Here is a 27,500-nt window from a genome sequence, read left to right as displayed (position 1 = left end):
AGGCGTTCCCGTATGTCCAATCAGCGCGCTGGGTTTAGCAGCTGCCCAGATGCGTCCGAGCCGCTTGTGGAACGCAGAGTTCGGAACGCAGAGTTCGGAACGCAGAGTTCGGAACGCAGTTAACACGGTTAACACTGTAATCAGTTGACGGCCATTGTGCCACTCATGTTTCATTCAGCCACTGTCATTTATTGAGAATTTGGGCATCATTCTTCCACACCAAGTAAACTACACTGCAAGGAATGTAATCACGCGAGAGCGCGCGTTACTGGAAAAAAGAGGCGCGCGCTTTTGCAGACCCGCGATGACTCAGCACAATTTCTTTGGTTTGTGCGTGCGTCGAAGTTCCAAGCGTAGGCTACTGTGAGAGGAGAAAGAGAGAAAATGAGGTCGTACTGCTGTGGCGTTGCATGGCTACATCAGAAAAGTCACGTAGGTTTGCATTGTGTGCCAAGTATGCAAACAGATGACACAAGTACTCTGAGCATAAAGTCTAAAAGTTATGTAAAATGTTGGTCCCATGTTTCATGAGCTGAAATAGAAGATCTCATACAATTTCCATAAGTACAAAAAGCTTATTTCTCTCGATTTTTTTTGCACAAATTTGTTTACATCTGTTAGTGAGCATTTCTCCTTTAACAAGATAATCCATTCACCGCTGGGGACAATAAAAGGCCACTTATAATGTGCAGTTTTGTCACACAACACAATGCCACAGATGTGTCAAGTTTTGAGGGAGCGTGCAATTGTCATGCTGACTGCAGGAATGTCCCCCAGAGCAGTTGCCAGAGAATGTAATGTTAATTTCTCTACCATAAGCCACCTCCAACATCGTTTTAGAGAATTTGGCAGTATGTCCAACCGGCCTCACATCCGCAGACCATGTGTAATTACGCCAGCCCAGGACCTCCACATCCGGCTTCTTCACCTGAGGGATCGTCTGAGACCAGCTACCCAGACAGCTGATGAATCTGTGGGTTTGCACAACCGAAGAATTTCTGCCCAAACTGTCAGAAACCATCTCAGGGAAGCTCATCTGCATGCTCGTCGTCCTCACCAGGGTCTTGACCTGACTGCAGTTCAGCGTTGTAATCGACTTCAGTGGGCAAATGTTCAACTTCGATGACCACTGGCACCCTGGAGAAGTGTGCTCTTTACGGATGAATCCCGGTTTCAAATGTACCGGGCAGATGGCAGACAGCGTGTATGGCTTCGTGTGGGCGAGCGGTTTGCTTATGTCAATTTTGTGAACAGATTGCCTCATGATGGCGGTGTGGTTATGATATGGGCAGGCATTAGCTACGGAAAACAAACACAATTGCATTTGATCAATTTGAATGCACAGAGGTACCATGATGAAATACCGTGACGAGGCCCATTGTCGTGCCATTAATTCACCGGATCTGTACACAATTCCTGGAAGCTGAAAATGTCCCAGTTCTTCCATGCCCTGCATACTCACCAGACATGTCACCCGTTGAGCATGTTTGGGATGCTCTGGATAGACAGGTATGACAGCGTGCTCCAGTTCCCGCCGAATATCCAGCAACTTCACACAGCCATTGAAGAGGAGTGGGACAACATTCAACAGGCCACAATCAACAGCCTGATCAACTCAATGCGAAGGAAATGTGTCGTGCTGCGTGAGGCAAATGGTGGTCACACCAGATACTGACTGGTTTTCTGATCCACACCCCTACTTTTTTTTTTTTTAAGGTATGTGTGAACAACAGATGCATATCTGTATTCCCAGATGTGTGATCCATAGATTAGGGCCTAATGATTTTATTTCAATTGACTGATATCCTTACATGAACTGTAACTCAGTAAAATCTTTGAAACTGTTGCATTTATATTTTTGTACAGTGTATAAGGACTGAACAACATAGACATGATGATGTCATAATATAATGCAATACTGAAGCCAGATGTAAAGTATCACTGTCAACTGTAGTGCCTCTCTCTCAATCTCCTCCAGTACCTGAGTGGGTTTGGGAATGAGTTCTCCTCTGAAGACCCTCGTTGCCCAGGGTCCTTACCTGAAGGGCAGGTAACATTCCACACTAGACCTACACCTCACCTGTTATCCAACTGCACCCCTCAAACCACACCTGTATAGCCTATATTGTAGATTCTGTAGCCCCTGCAACACCCCTCACACCTCCGTTACCCTCTCTGGGATGTTGAACCCAGCTCTGATGTGTCTCTCCAGAACAACCCTCAGGTGTGTCCCTATGGCCTCTATGCTGAACAACTCTCTGGCTCCGCCTTCACCTGCCCACGGCCAACCAATAAGAGGAGGTATCCAGTCATTTAATAGTGATTGACAGGAATGTATCCTCCTTTCAATGGTCCTCAGATTATGTGTACAGCAAAGCAATTTTATGCACTTATTCATAGACATGCACACAGACGAACACACTATCTTTGCTAACTTTCTTTCCTCGATTTTACAGCTGGTTATACCGTATCCTGCCGTCCGTCCGCCACAAGCCCTACACCGCAATGCACTGTGGAAACCTAACAGAGAAATGGGACGAAGTGGAACCTGACCCTAACCAGGTACAGAGAGAAATGGAGAGAGGAAGAGAGGGAGGGAGAGAGAGAAGATAAACAGGGAAATTAAGTCTCAACATTTAAAAATGTTTCCTTTTCGTAGCTCCGATGGATGCCGTTTACCATCCCCAAATCCTCCGAGAAGAAAGTAGACTTTGTGACGGTAAAACATAATCCCTCGTTCACTCAGTCCTCTGGTTTTACTTGGTAGAAAATAGCTGTTTCTGCTGCATAGCCTGTCATCTGTCCTGGGTCTGATTGGTTCTCCCATCTGTCAACCATAGGGTCTGCACACCCTATGTGGAGCAGGAGACACCAAGTCCCGCAATGGGATCGGCATCCACATGTTCACCTGCAACACCTCAATGGTTGACAGGTGTGTGTGTGACATCATCTCTACCATAATTGAGCTTTAAAACTCTGAGCCCCATGTCAACAATTTTATGTGGTCTCTGCTTTTCAGGTGTTTCAACAATTCAGATGGAGATTTCCTCATTGGTCAGTCAAATATGCAGTTTTTTTTAGTAAAGGTACACATATTAAGTTGATAAGTACTAAGTAAGTACCCGCCCGTTCTCTCTCTCAGTACCCCAGCAGGGGGAGGTTCTGATCACTACAGAGTTTGGGAAGATGATGGTGGAACCCAACGAGATCTGTGTCATCCAGGTGAGACGGCAGCACCAGAGAACTTACGTCTGTCAATCTTGACAGCTCTCAATGACAAAACCATGCTTCACATGAATCCCTCTCATTGTCGACCTTCACCTGCAACTGTCAACTTTCACCTGCAACTGTCAACCTGCAACTGTCAACCTTCACCTGTAACTGTCAATCTTCACCTGCAACTGTCAACCTGCAACTGTCAACCTTCACCTGTAACTGTCAACCTTCACCTGTAACTGTCAACCTGTAACTGTCAAGCTTCACCTGTAACTGTCAAGCTTCACCTGTAACTGTCAACCTGTAACTGTCAACCTTCACCTGTAACTGTCAACCTTCACCTGAAACTGTCAACCTTCACTTGCAACTGTCAACCTTCACCTGCAACTGTCAACCTACAACTTTCAACCTTCACCTGTAACTGTCAACCTACACCTGCAACTGTCAACCTTCACCTGTAACTGTCAACCTTCACCTGCAACTGTCAACCTTCACCTGCAACTGTCAACCTTCACCTGTAACTGTCAACCTTCACCTGCAACTGTCAACCTTCACCTGCAACTGTCAACCTTCACCTGCAACTGTCAACCTTCACCTGCAACTGTCAACCTTCACCTGCAACTGTCAACCTTCATCTGTATCTGTCAACCTTCACCTGTCCCCTCACCTATATCTGTATGTCCTTTGATGGTTGCAGCAAGGTATGCGTTTCAGTGTGGATGTGTTCGGGGAGACCAGAGGCTACGTGTTGGAGGTGTACGGAGCCCACTTTGAGCTTCCCGACCTGGGACCCATAGGTGCGTGTGACACCATTCCTCCTCAACGTGACACCTTGACCCTCACACCTTTCAACGCTATAACATTTGTGAACCTATCATCTTCCTAGGGGCCAACGGACTGGCCAATCCCAGGGACTTCCTGACTCCGGTAGCGTGGTATGAGGACCGTGAGGTGGCCACAGGCTACACCGTCATCAACAAGTATCAAGGCAAACTGTTCTCCAGCCAACAGGTGTGTACGTGTGCGTGACGTGAGTACACGTGTGTCTTTAGTTCATATGTACATGTTCTGTCACAGACATTACAATACACAGCATTATAATTCATGATAGTAGCTTGTAATATATACATGGGACACCACTAATGTTAGCGATTAGCTATCTAGCCGTCACCAACTCCGAGAATAGCTGCACGTTAACATTGAACTGCCCTCCCCGATTTATTTAATGTAAAATGCCTGACAGTTCTGATCAGCAGGCTCCCGTCTCGGCTCACTTACCAGCCTTAATCATAATTAGTTAACGCGTCCTGGAGTTCCCGCCAGATACCTACCTGTCTTTTCAGAAGGGGAGAAAACCTTGCTCGAGTTAAGCATTCATTTAAGCATATTTTACCCGGGGAATGATTTCCCAACCCCGCTCTGAAAGCTTCCTGTCGAGCATGTAATTGGATCGACTCATTTTGTCTGACAGGAGGGGATTTTAAAGAGACAGGGAAAGGGAGGACGGAGGGTGTGTGTTTGTGTGTGTGTGTGTGTGTTAGGGAGGGAGGTAACCGTGGAAACACCTGTGTTAGAGGGGATACAGTGTATTCAGACCCTTTCACTTTTTCCACATTTTGTTAACTTACAGCCTTATTCTAAAAAGGATTTAAAAACATATTTTTATCAATCTACACACAATACCCCATAATGACAAAGCAAAAACAGATTTTTAGGCATTTTTGCAAATGTATTACAAATAAAAAACTGAAATCTCATTTACATAAGTATTCAGACCCTTTATTCAGTACTTTGTTTAAGCACCTTTGGCAGTGATTACAGCCTCGAGTATTACTGGGTATGACGCTACAAACGTGGCACACCTCTATTTGGTTATGTTCTCCCATTCTTCTCTGCAGATGCTCTCAAGGTCTGTCAGGTTGGATGGGGAGCATCGCTGCACAGCAATTTTCAGTCTGGACTCTGGCTGGGCCACTCAAGGACATTCAGAGACTTGTCCCGAAGCCACTCCTACGTTGTCTTGGCTGTGTGCTTAAGGTCGTTGTTCTGTTGGAAGCTGAACCTTCACCCCAATCTGAGGTCCAGAGTGCTCTGGAGCAGGTTTTAATCAAGGATCTCTCTGCATTTTGCTCCGTTGATATTTCCCTCGATCCTGACTCGTCTCCCAGTCCCTGCCGCTGAAAAACATCCCCACTGCATGATGCTGCCATCGCCATGCTTCACCGTAGGGATGGTGCCAGGTTCCTGCAGACGTGACGCTAGGTATTCAGGCCAAAGAGTTCAATCTTGGTTTCATCAAACCAGAGAATAATGCTTCTCATGGTCTGAGAGTCCTTTAAGTGCCTTTTGGCAAACTCCAAGCGGGCTGTTCCACAGGTGGACTCCAGTCAAGTTGTAGAAACATCTAAAAAAGTATCAATGGAAACAGGATGCACCTGAACTCAAGTTTGAGTCTCATAGCAAAGGGTCTGAATACTTATTGAAATAAGGTGTTTTTTATATTTAATACATTTGCAAACATTTCTAAAAAACAGTTTTTGCTTTGTCATTATGGGGTATTTTGTGTAGATTGATGAGGAAAAACATGTATTTTATTAATTTTAGAAAAAGGCTGTAACGTAACAAAAAGTGAAGAGATCTGAATACTTTCCGAATGTCCTGTGTATGCATGGGATATACACCGGTCCCCTCTTTCTTTCGTTAACTTCTCTCTACCTCTCTCCATCCACCCCTCTCTTTCTCTTAGTCATCTGGGTTCGGGACCGTGTGATGGGGCTTGCACTTTTCCCCCCCACCTAACCTGAAACGTGTGTGTGTGTGTGTGTGTGTCACACATATTGGAAGGATGGGGGGCCAGGTTCCGTCTCTGTTTGGTCCCCCTGCAGTGAGATGAAATTGCTCAAATTAACTTATTATTTGCTTGACTGGGCCAATATGTTTTTTTCTTTTTTCTTGCACTCCGTTTTTAATCGAGTCTGGCAGAGTTATCACAGGAACTGTAATACCCAAGAGATTACCTGCCTTGGGGTACTCCGACCCCCTGGGTGCATGGTGTGTTTGTGTGTGCGCTTGTATTGCATGCGAGTGTGTTAGTATGTCATTTATGGTGTATGTCTGTGGGAGAATGCATGTGTGCTTGCGCACGTTTGAGAGGGTACATAGGTCAGTCCTGAAGACAGCTTGAGCTGTAATGAATAATATTGATTTTAGAACTACCATTGAATGTCTCTTTCACAGTGACATTACCAGAACTGCTATATAAAATTGCTGTGGTTTTAACAATCAAGATGAAGAAATATCTCTACACCGTCTTCGTGTCTCTCTCCCCATCTCTCTCCGAGGGCCGTGAAAGTTTGAGAAAGTTTGATTGTGAAACCAATTACTGCATAAATACCTGGAGCTGAAGATCACAACGAATGGGGTGAATGAAAAGAATAGTAGAGAACGAGAGGAGGCACACCGCTCAAAATCAGCCCTTATCCTCAGGTTATTTCTGTCCCCATGCTGGTCTACGTCTGTTTTTCAATTATGAATATCAAGCCGACTTGAGGTACGGCTACATCTCAAGTTCCAAGGTGCGGTAAGCCAGGGGATGCTGACGCCTGCCTCACCCCTACTATACATTCTAACATTCTATTTCTTCTTGTGTGTGTGATTGCAGAGTTTCTCTCCCTTCAATGTGGTAGCGTGGCATGGAAACTACACACCCTACAAATACAACCTGGAGAACTTCATGGTCATCAACTGTGTGGCCTTCGATCATGCAGTGAGAACCTCACACACGCACACATAAAGCATGCACACACACACACCCCTAACCCTTCTTCTCTTCCATCTGTGCACCAGGATCCTTCCATCTTTACAGTGTTGACGGCCAAGTCCACCCGGCCAGGAGTCGCCATGGCTGACTTTGTCATCTTTCCCCCGCGCTGGGGAGTGGCCGACCACACCTTCAGACCCCCGTACTACCACAGTACGACAAAACACACATACACACACAATTCTAACCCTAAGAACAAATAACTCAAGCACTTGCTCGTCTTCAGTTCTGATGTTACCGAGAACTTTGTCCTTTCTAGCATAGCCATCTAGTGACTACCCTAACCTGTCCCTGGTCTCTCTGTAATGTATTTTGTAGTAGCGTGTGTTTGTGTCAGAGCTCCCCGTGTCTGTGTTCCAGGGAACTGTATGAGTGAGTTCATGGGGCTGATCAAGGGCCACTATGAGGCCAAGGAGGAGGGCTTCCAGCCAGGAGGGGGCAGTCTCCACAGCATGATGACCCCTCATGGTCCTGACAGAGACTGCTTCGAGAAGAGCAGCACCGCTCCCCTCAAACCAGAGAGGGTGGCCGAGGGGACCATGGTAACATATGGGAGCACACACGTGATGAAATTATAAAACTGTAAATATCAGTGAGCTGTCAAGTAACATCCCTCTCTCTCAGGCCTTCATGTTTGAGTCGTCGTTCAGCATGGCGGTAACTAAGTGGGGTCTGGAGACTTGTCAGAGGCTGGACAAGAGCTACTACCAGTGCTGGGAGCCGCTACGCAAACACTTCGACCCCAACTGGAGACCAAGCAAACAGTAGAGTAGAAGCAGAACAGTCATTGCTTCCCCTAGATCACTTTCAAGGCATGGCGCAAAGGCCAATAAAGTTAACATCCTGGACCTATTTAGCTTCATACCACTATACCGTGGCTCAATTCATTCTATCACTCACAGCCTAATAGAGTGTTTGGGTAATTCGCGTATGCTTGTTTTTTTGACTGACCAGTTCATTGATAGATAAAGGTACTGGACAAAAGTGAATGAATAAAAATACTCTGGAAGACTTAATAGCAAGTTTTCACTACTCTGCTGCCCATGTATGTTTGTAATGACAGGCAGACACTTTATTTGCTTTCCAACAATAAAGGACGTTTTATTCAGTTATCAATAATAAATACACACGCTGACATTAACTCTACAATACTTTACAATGGAAGTCTGAGATGAGCAAACTCAGTAGGCAAGCTTGAACTTGCGGTCGTAGGTCCCAGCTTTGATCTGCTCCTCCTTCTTGTCCTGCAGACAGGGGGGGGGGGGGTTAATGAGGTCACGATGGCAACAGAGAGACAGCATCGTCACCTAAGCCAGGGTTTCCCAAACTCATTTCTGGCCCCCCGTTTTGGTTTTTTCCCAAGCACTACACAGCTGTTTCAAATAATCAAAGCTTGATAATGAGTTATTTGACTCAGCTGTGTAGTGCTTAGCTAAAACCAAAAAGACTGAGTTTGGGAAGCCCTGCTCTAAGCAACCTCCTCTTGGTGTTGTGTTTATAATATGAACTAATGTCTCATGAATAAATACAGGGTTGTTTTTCTTCCTCTCAGTGGAGAAATAACAGCACAGTGTGAGCCTCAGTACCCAGGTCTGTGAGAGAGGATCTTAATAACAATGGAGGTGCCATGTAGACTGTGTCACAAAGAATGGTGGCGGACTAGAAGGTGAGCTTAGATAGCCTAGCGCGTGTTCTTCTCTGACTTCAGTTTCTTACAAAAAACTTAACTATTATGGAGTCAGACAAAGTTTTAAAGTGTATTTGCTTCCAATAATGCAAAAATGATAATTTCACCATGTCGATGAGCTAAGATGAATTTACTGAGAGTGACTTAATACTGGCTCTGTCTGAGGGCTCAGACTCCAATCACTTCTGTATTAGACAGCAAATGTGTCTGTTCAATAGATGACCTTAGTGGGCACAGTCTAGTGGCCCTGTACAAATTTGCCTTCTTAATATAGATAGGAACACTTTCCTAATATTGAGTTGCTTACCTTTTAAGTCATGTTTAAAAAAATTTAAAAAAAAACCTGAGCGGTAGATCTCAGCTTGTATTTTGACTCAATGTGATCTTGACTCAGAAAAGGTTGTTGACCGCTGATATAGAGGCTAGGGTGAATTTGGACCCCTAATGCCAGGGAACAAGTAGGATAAGGGTTGGTGTCATCTCATCCATACCCTGTCCGTCTTCAGTACGTAGTACAGGACGAAGAGGGGAACCACTCCAAAGAGCCCACCTAGCAGCGACGTCTTCTTGGTGGCTCTGAAGTGGTTGTAGGGGTTGGTGCGTGCGTACACCCAGCGTGTCAAGGCAGGGTCTTCCTGTAAACACAAAAAACAGCATGTCAATAATGACGGCCATTCTTTGAGAGTGGGTGCCAATCTTATGACAGTCAACTACTATCGTGGTAAAAACGGTTGAATTCAGAAACAGTCATGTTCCCCCAGAATACATTTAACTGAATACAACAATGCATCACAAATTAGTTTATATAGCAAACTTACTCCGAAATTGTAACATCAAGGTCATATCAACAAAAGTAACGTTAGTTAGCAAACCCCATCAATAGCATTACCTCTGGGTGAACTGTGAGTCTGACATTCGCAAGCTAGCTAGCGTTAGCATGTTAGCTCACTCTACTTACAATAAGCTCTTTTCTGTGCGGGTTGTTTAGCTGCATCTGATATTGTCTCTTCAGCTGGGCCCTTAAGCCAGCCCTCTCCTCCTCGGCACGTCTCTGGTCCAGCGAAAGGTTGAAATATTCAGCAGGGTCCAACGTTTTTGGCCGAGTAGCCAAGGGCGCTTCGCGGTAGTCCGCCATGTTTGTGAGTAGAGACCAATGACGGTAGAGACAGACAACGTGATTAGATTACCACGAAGTATCGCGTTGTCTTCCAGCAGGCTAGTTTTCCATGGCAACACGAAGCATTACACACGAACCTGTCCATTTTTTGGCGGGGACTGTCAACTTTTGAGTGCCTAAAAATGTCCACAAAGACTTCCAAACAGTGGCGATTTTAGCATGTAAATCTTTGTATTGCAATAAATAAAAAAATACAAAGTGAGATGCATGCGAGCAAAGCCACAATACTAAACGATACATTAACTGCACTATAACGGTGACAAAGGTGCCTGTTAGGGCCTACATAAAGCTATACCAACAGCAGTCCCAACATCTTACCATTGCTACACCTGTCTATCAGCAGAGCCTTTCCTGACAGAGAAACAGTTAATTCAGCCTCATTTAATGCCTTTTTAAAAAACATAGCTGATATGGCTGACTTGCTTAAATAAATGTGGTTTCTACTGACAATTGAGATGTACAAACTATGCCATAAAGGGATGACAAGCGGATGAGACAATCCGTCATTTCGATTAAGACATTCATGAGCGAGCTAGGACAGACATAGTCAGTATAACTATTTGTTTAGCACTTTTGAAATGTACAGCAAACATGTGCTGTTCTTAGTGTTCTCTCAGTACACCAAGTCAGAACTGTAGGATAAATAAAGGAGGCATATAAGTGGACAATGAAAGCTCTACAAAATGTGATGATTACATTTCTCTAAAACAGGTCATAGGCTACATGTGCACCACCAAATCAGAACAGTAGGCAAAATGAAGAGGGGTAAATAGACCAAATTATTGGGGTGAGGCACATGGGCTACTAACATCTTATTCCACAACATACACTTAGTATTACTTTCTTAGCTACAGTATACATATCTCCCTGGCACATTACATAACTTATGCAGCAGCATACAAGTCATTTTTGGACTCATCTTATTGTGCTGTGCTCACTTGAACAGGAAGGTGGCTTGGCGGTCCTTCGTGGGCAAATTTTGTCATCAAAGTCTGGCATTCTCTGGATTTATGGTGCTTTCAAGACAACTGTGAACTTGGGGAAAAAAACAAGGCCAAATCATATTGACGTCATTGATCTTCAGGCCGGAGCTCTATAAAGAGGCCCGAGTACCCGACTTACAATTCCAAGTTGGATGACCGTTCAAAACATATTTTCCAGTCAGAGCAAATTTTTCCAGAATTCCCAGTTGTCTTGTACTCACTGAAGTTAAGTTTTCACAGTTACGAGTTAGCAATTGTTTTGAGCGCGGTACAAAGCATGCTTCATTGACAGCATGGCCAATGTTGATTGTTTATCATTTTAAACTTGTTAAAGAGACACTTATTCCCAGATTTTGGACCACACAGCCATTCCACTGAATAGCAGGCTAGTGATTGCTTTGCAATGCTTGCAGTTAGCCACTGTCACTGATTCCTTCCAAACCACTCATTGTTGAATTTGCAACTTGTGTAATGTTTATGTCCAATGGCCGATGAGCACTGATACATTTATCTATAATTTCTCTTCATTATTTCTCTTCATATGACTAGGATTAAAAAGGATTTGCCAGTAGATTGTCAACTTGATTCATGGTGATGGCTGCTAGCTAAGATTTTGAAAGTATGATGTTGACATGATCAGTCCAATCAAAGCTACTCTAGATATAACATAATTTGACGTCATTTTATCAGTGGCCAATGACCTTGAGCCTTCTTGGATGGGCACTTCTAATGTAACTCTATGGCAGCACCCAAGGGGCTTGAATTTGAGTTCTACCCTTAGACTTGGCGGTGACGTACTGTCCCCATGAGTAACAGAATACTGAGCCAATCATGGCGCAAATAGGGGACATTACCAGCACTTACACTACATATTTTCCACTGGCTGCCCCGCCACCACAGAAAGTACTAAGCTAGGCTGAAACACCTGCATTTTGGAGCTGCCTTACTCAAGAAAGCAAAAAAGAGACCATATGAAGCTTTGTTAACTCAATTACATTTTTTTTTTTTACATTGTTTGCAAATTGATATGTGACATGTATTAATGCCAAAATAACATGCAAAACAGGTAAGCCCCACCCCAAAAAATGTGGGACTCAAAACCTGAATGATGGGTCGCCACTGCTTCCAAACAACAACCAGCGTACGATATATTTTACCTCGAGTCTGCTACAATTCCCACACTCTGATTATGGCTTTCAATACAGCGAAGCTCCAATCAAAGACGTTTTCTCGCATACCCGAAGTGGTCAATGACTTTCCACCCAACCTCCTTATCAGCATGGGCATGACCAAAACGATGAACTGCTTTCAAACGGAGTGGAATGAGATGTCTGTTTTAACGGGAAGGATGTGGGGCTAGTTCCAGATGTGTACACTCAAAACCATTTTCTTGGCAGAGATGAAAAACACAGAGGGAGAGGGGAGAATACAGACAAACAGCCTTAGCAGCAGGACAGACTGGTCAAGCTCCAAAAAGCCAGAGATTTCCACTGTCTCCAGTACAAGCGAGTGGGCCAGGAGAAGAAAATACTGATTGAAGATATTAGAAAGCTGAAGACACACAGTGCCCCCACTTATGATCCAGCATTGAAACAGATGAACGAGAAATACAACGCAGGTCTGAAGCAGAAATTCTGGTCAGCTTGGAGAGGCAGGTGACTTTAGACAACACCCTTCCTTCTCAACCTCCCCACCCCACCTCCGAGTGTAGCCCAAGACCAGACAACGAAACCTCACCCCAAACAAGACAGTGGTAACAAGCCAAGTGGGATGGGGTCAGTGTTTACGCTCCTTCCAAAGACCCCAACACCACCAGACACCCAGCTGGCCCACAGAGGGAAGAAGTCTGTGTCTACTCAGGGCTCCTTCAAGGCAGCCACATTCCGCCTCACCAACACCCTCAAGGTAAGATGTGATGAATACCCTGCTCACCCTTTATGTATCAAGGCATTTTATTTCCCTAATAGCAACTCAAACTACTAAATGTATGTTAAAGTTACTGTTCGTTCTTTTTTCACAATAAAACATCTCTAGGCCCACACCCAGCTTGTCAGCTACCTGGCTCTACACCCAAGCAAACTAGTGGTTGCCTCAGCTGGTGACGACCAGCTCTGGCGGCTTCCTGAAGGAGAGCTGATTTCTACAGGCCAGGGGCACAGCGACGGCTCTCTGGGGTTAACTTCCACCCTGACGGGGTTAAGCTAGGGGCCACTGGTGGGACTCCAGGTTCCAGATATGGGACCTTTCTGAGGGCCGTTGTGTGCTGACCCCAGAGAGCCACTGGAGCCACTTGGGGCTGCTCCTTCCACACTGGTGGAGACTTTGTGGCCTCCTGCTCCCTTGATGACAATTAAGGTTTGTTAGAAAATAAATATTTCCTGTTCTTCTACCAAACTTGGCACACACATGCTGACTGTGTTGAGGTAATGTGTGCCATCATATTTGTAGACTTGATTATTATCCATATTATAAAAGGTGTGGGACCTGCAGAGTGAGAGGTGCCGCTACACAGCCACACTGGTTCTATCAACAGTGTAGTTCCTCCACTAGCCTGCTCACCTCCTCGGCTGAAGACTGTCCTTGTGGGACACCCGGACCGCCGCGTGCCTAGACAATCTACAGCTACCGCAGCTCCATCAACCACGCCTCACTCAGCCCCACTGGTGACCTCATCGCTTACTGCAATTCCCATGGCTCTGTCATGCTGTGGGACGTCAGGAGGGTGGCAGACCTGTTCACTATGGAGACGGGGACGCAGCCTAGCAACTAGATGGCTTTCTGCCCCGTCGGGTCGGGCCGGATGCTGGCAGTCGTTGGGGACGAGGTGAGGGTGGTAGATTGGGGGTACCTGTAAGTGGCGTGTGGAAGCACGAGGACCTGGTGCAGTGTTTTTCTGTACCACGGGGGAGTATCTACTGCATCTGACAGACGTGTGTGGTCATGATGGATAAGATTCATAAGAGTTAAACCTACACAAATCTTAACTTTGTTTGAAAAAAAAAGAGTTGTAATGCATCTTGTGCTTAAGTGTGTATTTCTATAAATTCAGTGAACAAGCAAGCACACACCAAAAACACTAGCACACACCTGTAATAGATCAACAACATGCTTGAGTTATAGGATTTATTAGAAACAAAGGAATCAAACGATACGAAAGTCTTGAGTGCTGTCTCATATGAGGAAGTGAACAGAGGGTAAACACAAACATCCAGGGGTCTGACGGCTCTCACATCAGGCCCAGCTTATACTCCATCATGATGTGGGGCTCACCCACCATCTCACTTTGGGCTGGGTCTGCAGGGAGATGGACACAATATAGTGCTAAGTTCACATTAGTTTAACTTCTTACCGCTGTTGTCTCGTCTGTATACAGTGTCTCTTACCGTTGAGGATGTCCTCAAAGCTGATGCTCTCATCGTTCCCTTTGAGAGTGTCCAGGGCCAGGTGTGAGCTTTGCAGGAACGGAAGGCGCTGGATCTGAGAAGGAAGAGAGAGAAGGGACAGGGAAAATGGTAAGGGGTAAGTGGGAAAGTTGCTTATTGCATTTTCTCCAACACTATTCTTTGTTTTCAATGAAGATCAGAGAGACATGTGTCTACCTGTCTGGCTGCCCTGTACTCCATCTGCAGTTTCAGGGGAGCGTGGAGGCCCTGGATGTTTCTGAGGGTGGAGAAGTTCATCTTGTCCTGGTTCAGCTGAAACTGCAAGGGAGTGTACAAAAGTCAATGTTGGAGCTAAAGTAGCATTAGTGGTTTATTCGAGAAAAGTTGTATGAGACCTGAAGACTTGTATTAACTCCCAGAACATATGCCTAGCCTTTAGCTCAGAACAACAGCGTATTGTGTCACTCACATTCTTTTCTGACAGCTCCAGCGCATGGCTGGGGAGCAGCTCATTTTTCACACTGCTGAACCTGAGAGAGAGTTCAACAGTCAGTTATGTCTCACAAACTGTCATATAGTTAACGTTTCATACTTTGAGTTGAATGAGTGTCCAGCAGAGACCGTTCTCTCACCCGCTCCTGAGTGTGTCCTGAACGCCATAAGGCCCAACCTGTTGACCCATGCCCGTCACCGGCACACTGTCCTTAAGCTGTGATCGTAGTCCACGAGTATTCTGGAGACGAACAAAAAAACAACTCAGTCTGCATTATAGTAGAGGCATGATGACTAACGTTACCTACTAGCTAACACTTTAGTGTATCCCAAACAGCTGAGATAACTGCTACGTTGTTAACTACCTAGCTGGCACGAAGCAAAGAGTAGGCAAGATTGTTGGCGCTAGTTTAGATGAATTAACCAAACTGACTGACACAAACAAACACAAATAGCTCGCTAGAGCTAACGTTGGACATCATCGCTGCTAATAACGCGCTAACGTTAGCCAGTTCACTGGCATGAGTGACTAATCAAAATCCAAACGACAAATCTCTGCAAATACAGCAAGCAATACATTAATAAAACCCCACGATTCATTGGTATTTCGTATAGACAACATAGCTATCTATCAAACATACATTTTACACTTTTAATGTGTGAATTAAATAACAAATGTTGGTAATTTGATAGCTACCATTGTAGATGTGATGCGGCTGTTTCCACTTTTAGTACAACACTTCCGGTCAGGGTCGCGTTAGTTTGACGACACTTACTTTTCTTCTTCTATGATGACATTGCGGTCCGCAAACAAACGTTTAAAGTGCATGCCGCCACCTACTGTGCTGGAATTTACGATCAACCATGATCTGACCAATTCTGTACTACAATGAAAATATAAAATTAAAAACCAAATAAATTCCTAACTTCTGCCACATCCTCCCCAACCCCATTCAACTTGATCTATATCATGCTGAAACACTCCACCCGTAGGATTGTTCAGCATGCCATCAACCATTTCAACAGTACCATCTGTTACCCCCAATATCTCTTTTGTCTTCTCCACAATAACCTTCAACCTGGCATTTCTGCTTTCCACAACCCGAGTCGTACTGATAACCTTACCAATAAAAGCTATGAAGTCAACTTTATTCACTGTCAAGGTGTCCTTTGGCACTGCACATTTATGAGCACAAGATTTCTGAACAGACCTCGGCCCTCAGAAGCACCAGCCGACAGTAAGTCCACTTACTACAGGTACGTCCATGTAAGCTCCATCAGTCCACACTGTAGTTCTACTAACCTATTCTACGGCCTCTGCATATGATATATCATGACTAATCCTATGTCTCTGAGCCCCTCTCTATTCCTGGCATCCACCAAATGGTGCACTGTGTTCCCCCCCCCCCCCCAAGTACAACCTTAACCTTCACATTGCTTCCACATTCACCGTAATCATGTGCCCCTCTACACTTGGCACATATTTTCTTTTCTTTACACTGAGCAGCTACACTGAGTGGTGGAACTAGATTTTTATACATGGGTTGGCCAAGGTTACTTCAGGGGCTCCATAGACCATGACAGAAAATTCGTATGTAACCCTAACCTGGCATCTAAGGAGCATGAATGAATCCTATGATTGGTGATTAGAGGTAGAAGTGATAATTCACTTAACCTGGAGTTCTTCAATGTGGCAGATAGTGTGGTCCAAGATGGTTACTTCACTAGAATTCTTTAACATACTATGAATAGTCAGTGTCTCTACCTCAGAACTGCAGCTACATTTCTTTCTTTCTCTGTCTCTCTCTCTCTCACACACACACACACACACACACACACAGGAGAGACTTGGGTCACTCTGTTTTCATGAATATATAATCTGGGTCCATAAGTGTTGAACATCCAAAATATTTTCAGAGAATAAAGCTCAAGCACCAAGGAGATAAGAGAGCATTTGTGTGTTACATAAATTGCATAGTTTATTTACAAAAAATGTCATATACAAAAAAACACTGCAATTTGACATACCAGGTATCATGCAGAAATGGACTTGAAAAATAAAAATAATTTTGGTGCCCATCAATATTACAAAGTATGATATTTATGCTCATATATATTATGTTAACTAATAGCAAAGAAACGTTTGGAATTGGTCTAATCAAGACCAAATTAAATCTGTGTGACCTGATACCCTTTGGATTGATCATTTTAGAATGTCAGTGTTCTAGTTAGTACACAGTGCAGGTTTTAATCACGACCAGAGGGACCGCCTAAGTGCCAAATTATCCTAGGTAGATTTAAAACAGTATAATTCTGCGGTTCTGGTGAAAACTGGCAAAATGTTTCACAAACTCATCTATGTAAGGGCACCTACTAGATCCACAGCCCTTGCTAGGTCAATAGAGCTTGATTGGAGCATGTCAGAAAGACATTTGGCATCACCAAGCACTTTACAAAAGGTAACCAAAAGCCCTATGAAATGTAAATCTATCTGAGACAGAAGGCCCCTTGCCTCCACTGATCCATCACCACTATTTTCAAGTGTGATATCCTGTAGCACTCTCCGAAACTGCTGGAAGCCTGTCCCTCAGATTACAGCATGCCATGTATTTGCATGCCCACCTTACATCCGTAAGTCTCTGTAGTTCCCTGGGCTGCTGCTGTGGATACAGCTATTTCTGAACTGCACGCCAGCTTGCCCTCCTTGACTCAACACTGAGAATTCCGGGGTGACTTAACCTGTCATTAACCATTGTTGTCCTAAGGTGGGATTTAATCAGTTTTAAAGCTGAGAAGCTTCTCCTCTTGCAAGAAGCACTGCTGACTGATGTAACAACAGAAATCTTACAAAGTCGAAATAGCTCATGGAAGACCTCTTTATAAGGTTCTAGAAACACAACAAAGTCAAGGAGAGTAGACGGTCTGTCCTTTCTGCTTTTCTCTTTCCTATCAAGAAGCCGCTTGGTTTGATGAACCTCATGTTTTGAGGTCCTCTAAATCTGACTCAAAGATCTGAGCAAAGGCAAACAGAGGCTCCTCATTCAAGAATGTTGTACTCTTTGGGTTGAGAGACTGGATCCCTTATCTCGTGATTCTTCTTTGAAAAACGCCTCTGCAGCTCAGCTGTGAGACTGTCAAGCACCTGATAAAAGATAGCTCTTTGGAAGCTCTCACCATCACCTTGGTCACTATTTTTCTGTCCTACAGTGGTCATCATAAATGAGTCGTGAAATCTTAAGCTTGTTTTAGGCTGTGTTTTACACACTGTTTGTACACTTATTTTGCAGTGCTCTGCAATCTCTTCAACCTCCTTTCCATAGTTCTCCAAAGTAACCCTCACTTCTGTAGTCCTGTAATGTGTCTGTAAGGGCACCTACTAGATCCACAGCCCTTGCTAGGTCAATAGAGCTTGATTGGAGCATGTCAGAAATAGATTTGGCATCACCAAGCACTTTACAAAAGGTAACCAAAAGCCCTATGAAATGTAAATCTATCTGAGACAGAAGGCCCCTTGCCTCCACTGATCCATCACCACTATTTTAAAGTGTGATATCCTGTAGCACTCTCCGAAACTGCTGGAAGCCTGTCCCTCAGATTACAGTATGCCATGTATTTGCATGCCCACCTTACATCCGTAAGTCTCTGTAGTTCCCTGGGCTGCTGCTGTGGATACAGCTCTTTCTGAACTGCAAGCCACTTGATGAACGTAGGAGCCAGATACAATGTTATAAAGCTTCTGCAGGAAAGCAAAAAAGTTAACTGCCTCAGGCACTAATTTTACAGCATCGACAAGAAACAAATTCAAACAATGTGCATTACAGTGCACATAAAATGCAAATCTTGCACTGTTTTTAATCCGTGCAGACACACCAGAATGCTTTCTGCTCATGACAGATGCACCGTCAAAGCCTTGCCCCACAAGATTATTTCTGTAGTCCAGACCATGTTTTTCAAGGCAATCAATTATAATTTTTGTGAGCCGTGCTGCATCTAAGCTTTCAGATGACTGAAAGTGTAAAAAGCTTTTGTGGATGGTCCCGTTGTAAAAGTACCTCACAACTAAAGACGTGTTATTTTTCTTTAAATCTTTGGTTTCATCTGCAATTACACTAAAAACTTCACTTTCTTTTACTTGTCTTATTATTTCACTTTGTACCATCTCAGCTCAGCCCTCAAGAACTTCCTTCTGGATTTGGTGGCTTGTGTACTTAGCACTGCCACATGCATTCATCCTTTTCTCTATGAGGGTCATGCTTTGCTATTTCTTCTAAGATTGTCAAAAAATGACCCTTGTTGTGAGAGTCATCAGACTCTCGATGACCTCTCTGCGCTATATTTTGAGTGGCAGTTAATAGGAGCACATCTGCAATTGTTTTAATGTCAGTACAGTTTTCCTCCACTTTCTTTTTCCGGTCCTCATTTCTGACGTCTAACATTGATGAGTTGATGTCAATAGCCCTTTCATGCTGATTCCAAGCATACATATCGTTGATATGATGCTCTGCCTTCGAATGGAGCTTAAACCCAGAATCTTTCAACAGCACCTTTTTCCAGTTACAAAAACCTGACTGTGATGTGAAGGCAGATTCAGGTGTATTGGGCAGAGAAAAATGCCTACAGGCGAAACAATAAGTTGAATCTTGATTTACAGAATATTCAAGCCATGAATTGTCCTTTATACCAGGAGCTGTTGAAAGCCCGTTTCCTAGTACCATGCTGAGTTCTGGCTGTACAGGACCCTCTTCTCTGGATCTTGAAATGTCTGAAATACACGTTAAATAATGTGTCATATCTCTATGGAAATGTATAATTTAGGGATCCACAAGATTAGATACTAACAGCTGCTTACTAAAATGTGTAGTATAAAGTATAGGCCTGGTCTACCATTGGGTCCTGTTGGAACATAAGTCTGATTTGAAAAATGCGCTGCAGCAGAAAATAAATGATTCTTTCAACAAGAGGTGAAATTAGATGTCAATCAGCATCAAACTGACAGTAACGAATAACATATTTGGGGTGGCATCCAGGGTGGCCAATCAGATGCCAGAGCCACCTTGGACACCCCTCTGGCCCCGCCCCTGGCTACATGTCCCGTTCTTTGGCATTTAAAACACCACAGTGGATATGGGACAAATTCTCTCACATTGTAACTAAGGTATCCTATCTGTACTTTTCCTAGCAAGACTTTCTCAAAACCTCAGCATCACTGATAAACTTTCACTTCTTTGACCCTCTTGACCTCCCGTCACATTTTCTTTAATATAATCTGTGGACATATATTTGGGACTCTATGATGACTCCCCTCAATCTAGCATATGCACCAGGGACATGGTTTTAATCTTTATGCGTTTTCCATTTTCAGAATATTCTCTTGCTGAGCCTGGCTACCACACAATATTAACAATCTACCATGTCCAATGAAACGAACTAATTTCACTTCACCTACCTCTTTCTCTACGGCCTGAGTTAGTTGTAAATGAGGCTCTGTGTTGTCATCAAACACTATTACCACTTTCCACTCCAACACATTATTACTCGTTCTTCCTACTTTGGCCATATTTATGCTTTCGGGGTGCAGTGCACCCGATCGGGTGGCTTTCTTTACTAGACGCTCCACTGCTTTCTGTATCGTGATCTCTTTTCTTCCCGATGTCTTCCCACTACCGATCTTTGACCCTCATCCTCCCGCTGCATACAATCAGAACGGACAAGAATATGGTTCGCATTCCAGCACAGCTGTTTCTTCACCCAACTTCTCCATAACGTCCGCACTACGCCTTTTCCAACCTCTAACCCTCTTTCATCGTCTGACGACACTTCCGAATCAGATGATAAAAATAGACGTAATAAAAAAGATAAGACGTCAATGAAAAGGAAAGTACGATGTTTGCTGCTTTTGGAACTACTGTGTCGTTTATATGTGTCTATATATGATTTATCATACTGATATTGTATGTACAATATCCACAAATGGATTAAGATTTATATCAAAATAATTTTCCACATGTTATGAGTACGGGGGTATAGCTCAGTGGTAGAGCATTTGACTGCAGATCAAGAGGTCCCCGGTTCAAATCCGGGTGCCCCCTCGTTTTGTTTGATACTTTTGCTCATACTTTAACCTCAATAAGTATAACCTTTAAAACGCATTGTACCTGCCTACATCTGGTGTGATTAGGTCCATTACAGTTTCGTGAACAGCGGAGTAGAAAGAAACAATCCTACCCTTAGCTACAATAATATATAATGTATTATCATAATTACATAGTTACATTCACCACTTGCTTTATTGCTCATCACATGTAATTTAATCTCACTGCATAGTGTCATAGTAGTAGTGTCTGATGGTTGGTATTACAATTTTCTGGTCTGGTCAGCAATACGATGCAGTCAGTCAGCCAGTCAGCCAGTCAGTCAGCCAGCCATCCAGTCAGTCAGAGATTGGCCTTGGAGTGTTCTGACTTGATGAGGCTGGAGACCAGGGGGTGGAGGATACTGCTGTAGGTATCCACCTGGCTGTCCTCCTGCCCCAGCCCTGAGAACTCAACACAAGGCTCCAGGTTGGAAGGCCTCTTATCTTGTGAGAAAGAGAAACAGAAAGAGAGCAAAATAGCATTTTTACTCCCTTTAACCAGAAGTGGGTGCTATAATCCCACAGAAGTTGTTGGTGTGGTTATTTTGTGCCTCAGGTCAAGGAAGAAATAATTGTACCTTTCCAAGACTCAGAGGAATTACTGGTACCCACAACCCTCCAGTCATTAATATACCTGCAGAAATATAAAAAGCATTGTTGCTTTGGGTAACACTGTATTGCAACTGTCTCAATCACCTGTTATAATGAAGGATGATAAAAAAGGTACATATGGTGGTTAGTTACTCGTCAAAGTTGAGAGCGTTGGTCCACTCCAGTAGTTCATCCACCTCCCACTCTACGATGTGGTTGGGTCCTAGCTGCTCCACGGCGTCCATCATGCCCTGGGCTGATCGCTCCACCAGCATGGCTGTCTCACTATGCTCTGTACGTGCATGCAGACAGCCACAGTCATACCTGCAGACAGTAGGTAGAAGGACAGGTGTGGGTGAGGGGAACAGGTAGAGGGACAGGTGTGGGTGAGGGGAACAGGTAGAGGGACAGGTATGGGTGAGGGGAACAGGTAGAGGGACAGGTCAGGGTGAGGGGAACAGGTAGAGGGACAGGTGTGGGTGAGGGGAACAGGTAGAGGGACAGGTCAGGGTGAGGGGAACAGATAGAGGGACAGGAGAGGGTGGGGGAACAGGTAGAGGGACAGGAGGGGGTGAGGGAACAGGTAGAGGGACAGGTGTGGGTGAGGGGAACAGGTAGAGGGACAGGTCAGGGTGAGGGGAACAGGTAGAGGGACAGGAGGGGGTGGGGGGAACAGGTAGAGGGACAGGAGTGGGGTGGGGTGAACAGGTAGAAGGACAGGTGAGGGTAACAGGTATAAGGACAGGAGGGGTGAGGGGAACAGGTAGAGGGTGAGGGGAACAGGTAGAGGGACAGGTGAGGCTGAGGGGGACAGGTGAGGGTGAGGTGGGCAGGTAGAGGGACAAGTGAAGCTGAGGAGGTCAGGTGAGGGTGAGGGGGGCAGGTAGAGGGACAGGTGAGGCTGAGGGGGACAGGTGAGGGTGAGGGGGGCAGGTAGAGGGACAGGTGAGGCTGAGGGGGACAGGTGAGGGTGAGGGGGGCAGATAGAGGGACAGGTGAGGCTGAGGGGGACAGGTGAGGGTGAGGGGGGCAGATAGAGGGACAGGTGAGGCTGAGGGGGACAGGTGAGGGTGAGGGGGGCAGGTAGAGGGACACGTAGTGGTGAGGGGGACAGCTGAGGCTATTACAGGTTAGCATTGCTGTTACAGATAAGCAATAATGATGCAGTTTGAGCATACAGGTGAGTGAACAGGTGAGTAGTGCTGTTGCATGCAGGTGAGTGAACAGGTGAGTAGTGCTGTTGCATACAGGTGAGTGAACAGGTGAGTAGTGCTGTTGCATACAGGTGAGTGAACAGGTGAGTAGTGCTGTTGCATGCAGGTGAGTGAACAGGTGAGTAGTGCTGTTGCATACAGGTGAGTGAACAGGTGAGTAGTGCTGTTGCATACAGGTGAGTGAACAGGTGAGTAGTGCTGTTGCATACAGGTGAGTGAACTGGTGAGTAGTGCTGTTGCATGCAGGTGAGTGAACAGGTGAGTAGTGCTGTTGCATACAGGTGAGTGAACAGGTGAGTAGTGCTGTTGCATACAGGTGAGTGAACAGGTGAGTAGTGCTGTTGCATACAGGTGAGTGAACAGGTGAGTAGTGCTGTTGCATACAGGTGAGTGAACAGGTGAGTAGTGCTGTTGCATACAGGTGAGTGAACAGGTGAGTAGTGCTGTTGCATGCAGGTGAGTGAACAGGTGAGTAGTGCTGTTGCATACAGGTGAGTGAACAGGTGAGTAGTGCTGTTGCATACAGGTGAGTGAACAGGGGAGTAGTGCTGTTGCAGGTAAGGACGCACACGAACTCACATCTGCTTCAACCATTCAATCTTCCTCCTCTTCTTCCTCCTGTCCACGTCCTGACGACGCTGCAGTTTGGAATGGTGAAACTCCACCTTCCTGCCATTGGTCTCCAACGGGATGATGTCACCTAACAGAGCAGCCTGAACCAATACAGAGAGAGAGAGTGCACAGCGCTTCTCAAATGATTCTTCTTTCACAGAGTAGCTGAGTACTGCACTAAAACAATGAAAGAAAACAAAGTATCTCTGTTGGTGGTTCCAACCATATCATACTGAACCCACATCTGATACAGAACTTGTGCACCACCTTCCCAGAGAGCAGTCTCCAGCTGTTGTTCTCCACGCGGTGGTACCAGCCAGCATGGTCGTCCTGCACCTGGGTCCTCCCGTTGTGTATCTGCCTGGGGACGGGCCTCTTCTGCCTGGGGTGGGTGTAGTCCTTGGGGCTGTTGGCACACATGTCCACGATGGGTCGATGGGTGTAGATCTTATAGTAGATGCTCGGTGGAAAGGTGGTCTGTGAGGGGAGAGAAAAACCCATCTCACATTAGCATGCACACATCTATTTGTATTGCATAAATCATCGCAGATAGATTTTGAAATAAATTCAGGTATTAGTATTGCGAGTGATGGGTGTTTATTTAAGCAATAAGGCCCAGGGGTGTGTGGTATATGGCCAATATACCACAGCTAAGGGCTATTCTTAAGCACGATGCAACGCGGAGTGCCTGGATACAGCCCTTAGCCGTGGTATATTGGCCATATACCACAAACCCTGAGGTGCCTTATTGCAATTGAAAACTGGTTACCAACATAATTAAACAGTATAATACATGTTTTGTCATACCGGGGTCTGATGAAGACAGCTTGTCTGTCCAAACGTTGGTTATAAATGATCACATCTGATCTCCTAGAGTGTGAGGCTCTTTTCTTTTTCATATGGTCTGATATAATGCAGCTGCCAGCCAATCAGCATTCGGGGCTTGAACCAGCCAGTTTATAATGTGCATTTTAGCACTGACAAAATGAACTTACCCCTCCCAGTCTGAATCTGATGTGGACTCCTGCAGCAGCATCCAGAATATTTGCCTGCAACAACCATAGTAACATTCATGTGTCTGTGTGTGTGAGTCTGTGTGTCTGTCTGTGTGTGTGTGTGTGTGTGTGTGTCTGGTGTCTGTACCTCTCTGGGGTTGACATTTTTGAGCAGGAGTCGAGGGTCTCCCTGGTTACGGAACCTCACAAGGTTCTTGAAGTACTGGAACACGCGTGTATCCTACACATAGGATATAGAGGTTACACGGTCTGTGCGTGTTGGTATGTTAGTGTGTGTTGTATTGTGGTTCCACCCACCACATGTCTCCTCCATGTCCTCTGTATCATCCTGGCAGCTCTGTGGTGGACTCTCTGCTGCCGGCTGTCCAGCTCCGTCATATCCTCCACTGGGGGGGACGAAGGGGCACTGGGAGGGGGTTAAAGGGGTAACTATGGTGGGCTGAGATCAGTGTTTGAGGTGGGGTGGTGCGACTGGTACTAAGAACCTTCACTTTTACTGCTTGAGTGGTGGCACATCATCTGATACCTGCTCTAAAATACTGAGGCATTGTAACTTTAGGTGTAGGTGGTGGAGGCATATCCATTTAATGTTGAGTTTAGGAATAACTTCTACTAACCTTTCTATTGCGTAATTGTAAATGTTCTTCTCCATGCTTATGAACTGGACCTGTGCCTGTGACCGAAATGGGTATAAATACAAAGAACATTAAATAACTGTTGTTATGCAACGGTCACAATGAACAGAGACCTTATGCAGCAAAACTGAACACAGACACGCGTAGAATAAACACTGGCAACAGACAGACACAGACAGACAACTGACTCGCCCAGCAACTGCGTCAGAAAAACGAACCGTCTACATTCGTCGCACTATGATGATCCACCTATTCCAATTACGCACAGAGCTTACCCTAAATGTGTCTGTTCAAAACACAACTCTTGCCCGTTGATATATAGATAACAGTTAGTTAATACACGTCATCATTTGTTTTCGTTATATATATATATATATATATTTGCAAAACATGCCCTAAACGCAGAGTTGTTGTGTTCAGGTTTTCCCTGTTTGAGCAAACGCCATTTGGTTACCAAGCAACATGCAGAGCGTGTCACCAGCTACATTTCCATCCAATTGGCGACGTATTTTCACGCGAATATGCAAAACTTTGCATAAAAACTAAATGCTATATTCCCACCACAATTGTGTTTCCATCAAATATATTTTGTTTGAAATAAAAGTTTGTGCGTGATGATGTAGTGCACATACACATTTTTTTGCAGTTAAATGAGTTTCCATCGCATTTTCAACTCTATTGATCGTTTTCTAACAACATTTTTTTGCGTTTTATAGCGAGTTTGACCAGGTGCGTTTTACACAACAGCCAGTCGATATAACGCGGGTATAGCCGACATGATAAGATTATTATGGACAAAAGAGCAATATTGATTTTATTTGTCAAACGAATAAGAATAAGACCCCTTAATATTTATTGGAAATGAGCATCAAGCTCATCACCTTGCACTTTCACCCATGGGCGGACTGGGACAACAATTCTGGCCTGGAATTTTACCCCCCCCACATAAGATCTCTTACCCCCCCACAAGATCTCCTAAACTTGTGTTAACCTCGGACTTTATTTTTGGAGTTTATTCCAAAAACCCTTTTGGATGGATGTTACCTGTAGGAAGTGGTCTATCTGCTGCTGCAGCAGCTCCATGTCTATGGATGTTACCTGTAGGAAGTGGTCTATCTGCTGCAGCAGCTCCATGTCTATGGATGTTACCTGTAGGAAGTGGTCTATCTGCTGCAGCAGCTCCATGTCTATGGATGTTACCTGTAGGAAGTGGTCTATCTGCTGCAGCAGCTCCATGTCTGTGGATGTTACCTGTAGGAAGTGGTCTATCTGCTGCAGCAGCTCCATGTCTATGCATGTTACCTGTAGGAAGTGGTCTATCTGCTGCTGCAGCTCCATGTCTATGGATGTTACCTGTAGGAAGTGGTATATCTGCTGCTGCAGCAGCTCCATGTCTATGGATATTACCTGTAGGAAGTGGTCTATCTGCTGCTGCAGCAGCTCCATGTCTATGGATGTTACCTGTAGGAAGTGGTCTATCTGCTGCTGCAGCAGCTCCATGTCTATGGATATTACCTGTAGGAAGTGGTCTATCTGCTGCTGCAGCAGCTCCATGTCTATGGATGTTACCTGTAGGAAGTGGTCTATCTGCTGCTGCAGCAGCTCCATGTCTATGGATGTTACCTGTAGGAAGTGGTCTATCTGCTGCAGCAGCTCCATGTCTATGGATGTTACCTGTAGGAAGTGGTCTATCTGCTGCAGCAGCTCCATGTCTATGGATGTTACCTGTAGGAAATGGTCTATCTGCTGCAGCAGCTCCATGTCTATGGATGTTCTTCTCTACTTAACATTTAGGATGTGAGGAATTGCAAGGGACTGAAACTGCATCCAGCGTCTCTATGGAGAATGAAGATTCTATACAAATACAAAGTCAATTTAGTTAATCACACATTACACACTGCCCCTGTTCCTCTCTAGAAAAAGAGGGAAATACTGTACGTGATTATACTCTAGTATACACAGAGCAATGCGTGCAAGGCAGGGAAGGACAGCTTCAATCTCACCCAGTGGTGCAGGTGTAGGGGTGGCCATGCATACGCCCACCTACTTCTGGGCATACGCCCAGAGAGAGAGAAAGAGCAATAGATAGAGAAAGAGAGAGAAAACTTGCCAGGGTGTGAGGTAGATGGACAGAAGAGGGGACGATGGGAAGGAGAGAAGGGAAGGGAAGGGAGAAGGGAAGGGAAGGGGGAAGGGAAGGGAGAAGGGAAGGGGGAAGGGAGAAGGGAAGGGAAGGGAGAAGGGAAGGGAAGGGAAGGGAGAAGGGAAGGGAAGGGAAGGGGAAGGGAGAAGGGAAGGGAAGGGAAGGGGGAAGGGGGAAGGGAAGGGAAGGGAAGGGGGAAGGGAGAAGGGAAGGGAAGGGAAGGGGGGAAGGGAGAAGGGAAGGGAGAAGGGAAGGGAGAAGGGAAGGGAGAAGGGAAGGGAGAAGGGAAGGAGAAAGGGAAGGGAAGGGAAGGGGGAAGGGGGAAGGGAAGGGAGAAGGGAGGGAAGGGGGGGAAGGGAGGGGGAAGGGAAGGAAGGGGAAGGGAAGGGAGAAGGGAA

The 27,500-nt window shown here is 45.2% G+C and overlaps 4 protein-coding genes and 1 non-coding gene across 8 annotated transcripts in view; 2 read left to right on the top strand and 3 right to left on the bottom strand.

Moving 5' to 3' along the window:
* The window catches only part of hgd (homogentisate 1,2-dioxygenase), an 8,584-nt gene extending 518 nt beyond the window's left edge, over positions 1 to 8,066 (top strand). Inside the window, exons 2-14 of the mRNA XM_029755188.1 lie at positions 1,979 to 2,050; positions 2,213 to 2,301; positions 2,457 to 2,562; positions 2,660 to 2,719; positions 2,841 to 2,932; positions 3,020 to 3,054; positions 3,143 to 3,222; positions 3,914 to 4,013; positions 4,103 to 4,227; positions 6,878 to 6,982; positions 7,063 to 7,189; positions 7,397 to 7,578; positions 7,661 to 8,066. Coding sequence (XP_029611048.1) covers positions 1,979 to 2,050; positions 2,213 to 2,301; positions 2,457 to 2,562; positions 2,660 to 2,719; positions 2,841 to 2,932; positions 3,020 to 3,054; positions 3,143 to 3,222; positions 3,914 to 4,013; positions 4,103 to 4,227; positions 6,878 to 6,982; positions 7,063 to 7,189; positions 7,397 to 7,578; positions 7,661 to 7,804 — 1,317 coding nt within the window. The 3' untranslated portion in view covers positions 7,805 to 8,066. The remainder of the gene's footprint in view (positions 1 to 1,978; positions 2,051 to 2,212; positions 2,302 to 2,456; positions 2,563 to 2,659; positions 2,720 to 2,840; positions 2,933 to 3,019; positions 3,055 to 3,142; positions 3,223 to 3,913; positions 4,014 to 4,102; positions 4,228 to 6,877; positions 6,983 to 7,062; positions 7,190 to 7,396; positions 7,579 to 7,660) is intronic.
* Positions 8,067 to 8,111: 45 nt separating this feature from the next.
* ndufb4 (NADH:ubiquinone oxidoreductase subunit B4) lies at positions 8,112 to 9,886 on the bottom strand. 2 transcript variants are annotated; one of them, XR_003878685.1, is made up of 3 exons: positions 9,682 to 9,886; positions 9,031 to 9,358; positions 8,112 to 8,280 (listed from the first exon to the last, which is right to left on the bottom strand). XR_003878685.1 is itself a non-coding variant. In XM_029755189.1 (3 exons), the coding sequence occupies exons 1-3, from the start codon at positions 9,856 to 9,858 to the stop codon at positions 8,218 to 8,220; spliced, it is 384 nt and encodes a 127-aa protein (XP_029611049.1). In that variant the 5' UTR covers positions 9,859 to 9,885; the 3' UTR covers positions 8,112 to 8,217. The 2 variants fall into 2 exon arrangements, 1 of the variants encoding a protein (XP_029611049.1); XM_029755189.1 differs by having other exon boundaries at positions 9,215 to 9,358; positions 9,682 to 9,885.
* A 4,090-nt stretch (positions 9,887 to 13,976) lies between these two features.
* Positions 13,977 to 15,536, bottom strand: LOC115195383 (proteasome maturation protein). Its single transcript, XM_029755187.1, has 6 exons — positions 15,456 to 15,536; positions 14,899 to 14,999; positions 14,736 to 14,796; positions 14,483 to 14,584; positions 14,267 to 14,360; positions 13,977 to 14,177 (listed from the first exon to the last, which is right to left on the bottom strand). The coding sequence occupies exons 1-6, from the start codon at positions 15,456 to 15,458 to the stop codon at positions 14,110 to 14,112; spliced, it is 429 nt and encodes a 142-aa protein (XP_029611047.1). The 5' UTR covers positions 15,459 to 15,536; the 3' UTR covers positions 13,977 to 14,109.
* Positions 15,537 to 16,711: 1,175 nt separating this feature from the next.
* c6h11orf65 (chromosome 6 C11orf65 homolog) lies at positions 16,712 to 25,592 on the bottom strand. 3 transcript variants are annotated; one of them, XM_029755185.1, is made up of 12 exons: positions 25,235 to 25,592; positions 24,942 to 24,997; positions 24,622 to 24,730; positions 24,452 to 24,544; positions 24,304 to 24,357; positions 23,576 to 23,785; positions 23,276 to 23,409; positions 21,636 to 21,806; positions 21,470 to 21,525; positions 20,205 to 21,335; positions 18,132 to 19,520; positions 16,712 to 17,128 (listed from the first exon to the last, which is right to left on the bottom strand). In XM_029755185.1, the coding sequence occupies exons 2-10, from the start codon at positions 24,974 to 24,976 to the stop codon at positions 21,193 to 21,195; spliced, it is 1,005 nt and encodes a 334-aa protein (XP_029611045.1). In that variant the 5' UTR covers positions 24,977 to 24,997; positions 25,235 to 25,592; the 3' UTR covers positions 16,712 to 17,128; positions 18,132 to 19,520; positions 20,205 to 21,192. The 3 variants fall into 3 exon arrangements, with proteins under 3 accessions (XP_029611045.1, XP_029611044.1, XP_029611046.1); XM_029755184.1 differs by having other exon boundaries at positions 16,712 to 19,520; XM_029755186.1 differs by lacking the exons at positions 24,942 to 24,997; positions 25,235 to 25,592 and having other exon boundaries at positions 16,712 to 19,520; positions 23,551 to 23,785; positions 24,622 to 24,719.
* Positions 20,776 to 20,847, top strand: trnac-gca (transfer RNA cysteine (anticodon GCA)). Its single transcript has one exon. It is a non-coding gene; the product is annotated as a tRNA-Cys (tRNA).
* Positions 25,593 to 27,500: the final 1,908 nt, after the last annotated feature.

Source organism: Salmo trutta, chromosome 6 (assembly GCF_901001165.1).
Source record: "Salmo trutta chromosome 6, fSalTru1.1, whole genome shotgun sequence".
Lineage (NCBI taxonomy): Eukaryota > Metazoa > Chordata > Actinopteri > Salmoniformes > Salmonidae > Salmo > Salmo trutta.
Note: the sequence above shows the minus strand (reverse complement) of the source record. Positions and strands in the feature narration are given on the sequence as shown.

What these genes read in the sequence shown, in the direction of transcription:
- ndufb4 (XM_029755189.1), bottom strand. Translation starts at nt 9,858, where the DNA reads ATGGCGGACTACCGCGAAGCGCCCTTGGCTACTCGGCCAAAAACGTTG. An exon ending in CGCACAGAAAAGAGCTTATT is followed by an intron (nt 9,359 to 9,681) that starts GTAAGTAGAGTG and finishes TTGTGTTTACAG; the next exon opens with GAAGACCCTGCCTTGACACG. An exon ending in ACGTACTGAAGACGGACAGG is followed by an intron (nt 8,281 to 9,214) that starts GTATGGATGAGA and finishes CCCTGTCTGCAG; the next exon opens with GACAAGAAGGAGGAGCAGAT.
- LOC115195383 (XM_029755187.1), bottom strand. An exon ending in AGTACAGGGCAGCCAGACAG is followed by an intron (nt 14,361 to 14,482) that starts GTAGACACATGT and finishes CTTCCTTCTCAG; the next exon opens with ATCCAGCGCCTTCCGTTCCT. An exon ending in CTTTGAGGACATCCTCAACG is followed by an intron (nt 14,178 to 14,266) that starts GTAAGAGACACT and finishes ATCTCCCTGCAG; the next exon opens with ACCCAGCCCAAAGTGAGATG.
- c6h11orf65 (XM_029755184.1), bottom strand. Translation starts at nt 24,976, where the DNA reads ATGGAGAAGAACATTTACAATTACGCAATAGAAAG. An exon ending in GGACATGGAGGAGACATGTG is followed by an intron (nt 24,545 to 24,621) that starts GTGGGTGGAACC and finishes TCCTATGTGTAG; the next exon opens with GATACACGCGTGTTCCAGTA. An exon ending in ATTGAATGGTTGAAGCAGAT is followed by an intron (nt 21,807 to 23,275) that starts GTGAGTTCGTGT and finishes TACTGTCTGCAG; the next exon opens with GTATGACTGTGGCTGTCTGC.